We start from the raw sequence: 3737 nt of genomic DNA on the forward strand, positions 1-3737 counted from the left end.
CTCAGACTCCCAAAGTCCTGGGATTACAGGCATGAGCCACCATGCCTGGCCATTGACCATTTGTATTGACCGTATTTTCTTTGGAGAAAAGTTTATTCAGATTCTTCCCCTGTCTTCTGATTGGCTGTCTTTTTATTATTGAGTTGTAAGAGCTCTTACTATAGTCTAGATACTGTCCTCTTATCAGAGAAATGATATGCAAATATTTTCTCCCATTCTGGAGCTTATCTTTTCATTTTACTATGTCCTTTGAAACACAGTTTTAAATGTTGAAGTCCAACTTATCATTTTTTCTTCTGTAGCTTATGTTTTTGGTGCCATATCTAAAAAAGGCTTTGCCTAATCCAAGGTCATGAAGATTTACACCCATGCTTTATTATACCAGACATATAGTTTTAGCTGTCCACTTTTTTTTTTTGAAATGGAATCTCTGCCATCCAGGCTGGAGTATCGTGGCTCAATCTTGGTTCACTGCAACCTCCACCTCCCAGGCTCAAGCGATTCTCCTGCATCAGCCTCCCGAGTAGCTGGGATTACAGATGTGTACCACCACGCCTGGCTAATTTTTGTATTTTTAGTTGAGACAGGGTTTCACCACGTTGGCCAGGCTGGTCTCGGACTCCTGACCTCAAGTGATCTGCATGCCTTGGCCTTCCAAAGTGCTGGGATGACAGACGCGAGCCACTATGCCCAGTCTTTTTTTTTTTTCTTGAGACAGAGTCTCACTCTGTCGCCCAGGCTGGAGTGCAGTGGCAGGATCTCGGCTCACTGCAACCTCCACCTCCCGGGTTTGGGTGATTCTCCTGCCTCAGCCTCCAAAGTAGCCGGGACTACAGGCATGCGGCCATCACGCCTGGCTAATTTTTGTTATTTTTAGTAAAGAAGGGATTTCACCATGTTGGCCAGGCTGGTCTCAAACTCCTGACCTCAGGTGATCCACCCGCCTCAGCCTCCCAAAGTGCTGGGATTACAGGCGTGAGCCACCACGCCCGGCCCAAACCCACTTTTTTTTTTTTTTTTTTTTTTGAGACGGAGTCTCGCTCTGTCGCCCAGGCTGGAGTGCAGTGGCGCAATCTCGGCTCACTGCAAGCTCCGCCTCCGGGTTCACGCCATTCTCCTGCCTCAGCCTCTCTGAGTAGCTGGGACTACAGGCGCCCGCCACCACGCCCGGCTAATTTTTTGTATTTTTAGTAGAGACAGGGTTTCACCGTGGTCTCGATCTCCTGACCTCGTGATCCACCCGCCTTGGCCTCCCAAAGTGCTGGGATTACAAGCGTGAGCCACCGCGCCCGGCCCAAACCCACTTTTTAAAAACAAATATAGAGCACGGTTTCAGGCTGAAAGCTTTCAGCAAGCAACAGCAGCTAGCCAGAAGCAACCAACATGCCGTATCAACATGCAAAGCATCTGACCTTATATTTAAGAGAAAAGAATATCATTTTCCATATGCAGTGGAGTTTTGAAACTTCCTTTTAAAATACATTTATGGGCAAGGCACTGTGGCTCATGCCTGTAACCCTAACACTTTGGGAGGCAGAGGCAGGAGGACTGCTTGAGCCCAGGAGTTTGAGACCAGTCTGAGCAACATAGTGAGCTACATCCGTAGCTACAAAAAATACAAAAATTAGCTGGGCGTGGTGGCACGTACCTGCAGTCTCAGCTACTTGGGAGGCTGAAGTGGGAGGATTGCTTGAGACCAGGAGGTTGAGGGTGCAGTGAACCAGGATGGTGCCACTGAACTCCAGCCTCGGCAACAGAGTGAGACCCTGTCTCAATAATAATAACAATAATAATAATAATAATACATTTATATAAGATTAAAAGTAGATCTATTTAAATAAAAATATCAAAGGAATAACAGTACAAGTCGTATATGCATAAGAGTATACTCCATGTGGTAGAAAATAAACTAAAGTTTGAGAAATTGCTGGTAATTTGCTTGAAAGCAGAGGTTCTGAATGGAATAGACCTGAGGTCTGAATCCCACTTTGAGCATACAGTCAGCACCCAGTAAAATGGTTCTCTGGCCCTCTGTATGAAACTTCATCTTATGGCCGGACGCAGTGGCTCACGCCTGTAATCCCAGCACTTGGGGAGGCCGAGGTGGGCACATCACCTGAGGTCAGGAGTTCAACACCGGCCTGACCAACATGGTGAAACCCTGTCTTTACTTAAAATAAAAAATTAGCCTGGCATACTGGCACTCGCCTGTAATCCCTACTACTCGGGAGGCTGAGGCAGGAGAATCACTTGAATCCGGGAGGCAGAGGCTGCAGTAAGCCGAGATTGAGCCACTGCACTCCAGCCTGGGTGACAAAGCAAGACGCCGTCTCAGACAAAAAAAAAAAAAGTAACTTCATCTTACATCACCTAAAATGCATTCCTTCCCACCCTACTTGGGCATAATTAATTGAATCTTCCTCTGCAAACTGATTTGTGATTTTACACTAGGTGGCATAAGAAAACCTGCATCAGCTTTTGAGCCAGACCCACCGCTGCCACTTCCGAACTACATGACCTTAGATAGGCGTTTGTCCCACTCTGGGCCTCAGTTTCCTCCTTATGCAATAAGGATGATGAGCCTTATTTGTAACTCAAAGTTCGGTCCTTAGACCACCAGCATCAGCATTGCTGGGAGTTTGCTACAAATGCAGAATCTGCTTCCTTGCCTCAAACAAAATCTGCATTTTAATAAGATCCCCAGGTAATTCATATACACACTGAAGTTTAAGAATTTATGATGCAATCAGCAAATGCCAGGTGCGGTAGCTCACTCCTGTAATCCCAGCACTTTGAAAGGCCGAGGTGGGAGGATCGCTTGAGGCCAAGAGTTCGATACCAACCTGGGCAACATAGCGAGACTCTGTCTTTACAAAAAATACAAAATTAAGACAAGGCAGACAGCGAGGCACATGACAGCTGTTCAATCACTAAGTAGTACCTGTTTCCCCCTCCCTAAAATGGAGAGAGTAACAGCATCCATCTCAAAGGGTTGTTGCAAGGATTAAATGAACTCAACAATGTACAGCACTTACACCAGCGCCTAGCACACAGCAGGGGTCCATAAACGCTTGCTGGGTATCAATATGGCTAACTGTTCAGTTGCTAAAGTTCTTTGCCTGCCTTCTGTGCCGACAGAGGCCGCACTTGCGGCGCCTTGGGCCTCCCAGGGAGAAGATCCGTTGCGGAGCGCCCAAGCGGAGGCCGCCCTGGCTTCCCAGTCCTCCAGGGACTGGAGGCCGCGTTAGGCGACCTGGGGCGCCCCGAACCCACACTCACGCTTTCCAGCACGTCATAGTTGGCCTTGATCTGCGCCTCTATCTCCTCCTTGCGCCGCATCAGCTCCTGGACGTCGCTGACAGTCACGGCGCCGGCCTGCGAGGACCCTCCGCTCTGCCTCGCTTCCTCTTCGGACATCGTGAACCTCGGGCCGCGATTCCAGACACCCGGCTCCCGGGCTACGGACGACGCCCCAGTAGACCATAACTACGGCTCCACCCGTGGGCCAAAACACCGCAGCTGTCCGCGAGCGCGCGAACAGGCAAGGGGCGGGGCTTAGGACGGAGCTGGGTCGCCGGAAGCCGCGCCCTGCCGGAACACGTGGGCCTGTGGTGGCCCGGCAGGAGTAGCGTCGGGAGCGAAGGATCCCCACGCAGTTGTATACCAACGCTAGGGGATGATCTCGCCCCAGCTGACTGATTTTCTTTCCTCATTCGTGCAGCAGACATTTATTGAGC

At 49.5% G+C, this 3737-nt stretch overlaps 1 protein-coding gene across 3 annotated transcripts in view; it reads right to left on the reverse strand.

Moving 5' to 3' along the window:
* Window positions 1–3512, reverse strand: part of PSMD9 (proteasome 26S subunit, non-ATPase 9) — a 181187-nt gene extending 177675 nt beyond the window's left edge. Inside the window, exon 1 of one of the 3 annotated variants that reach the window (XM_058424744.1) lies at window positions 3280–3512. In XM_058424744.1, the coding sequence (XP_058280727.1) occupies window positions 3280–3417 (138 nt within the window). In that variant the 5' untranslated portion in view covers window positions 3418–3512. The other 2 variants (XM_032168476.2, XM_058424745.1) reach the window with 2 other exon arrangements.
* Between the last annotated feature and the right edge of the window lie 225 nt (window positions 3513–3737).

The sequence above is a fragment of the Hylobates moloch genome, unplaced genomic scaffold (assembly GCF_009828535.3).
Source record: "Hylobates moloch isolate HMO894 unplaced genomic scaffold, HMol_V3 SCAFFOLD_12, whole genome shotgun sequence".
Classification (NCBI taxonomy): Eukaryota; Metazoa; Chordata; class Mammalia; order Primates; family Hylobatidae; genus Hylobates; species Hylobates moloch.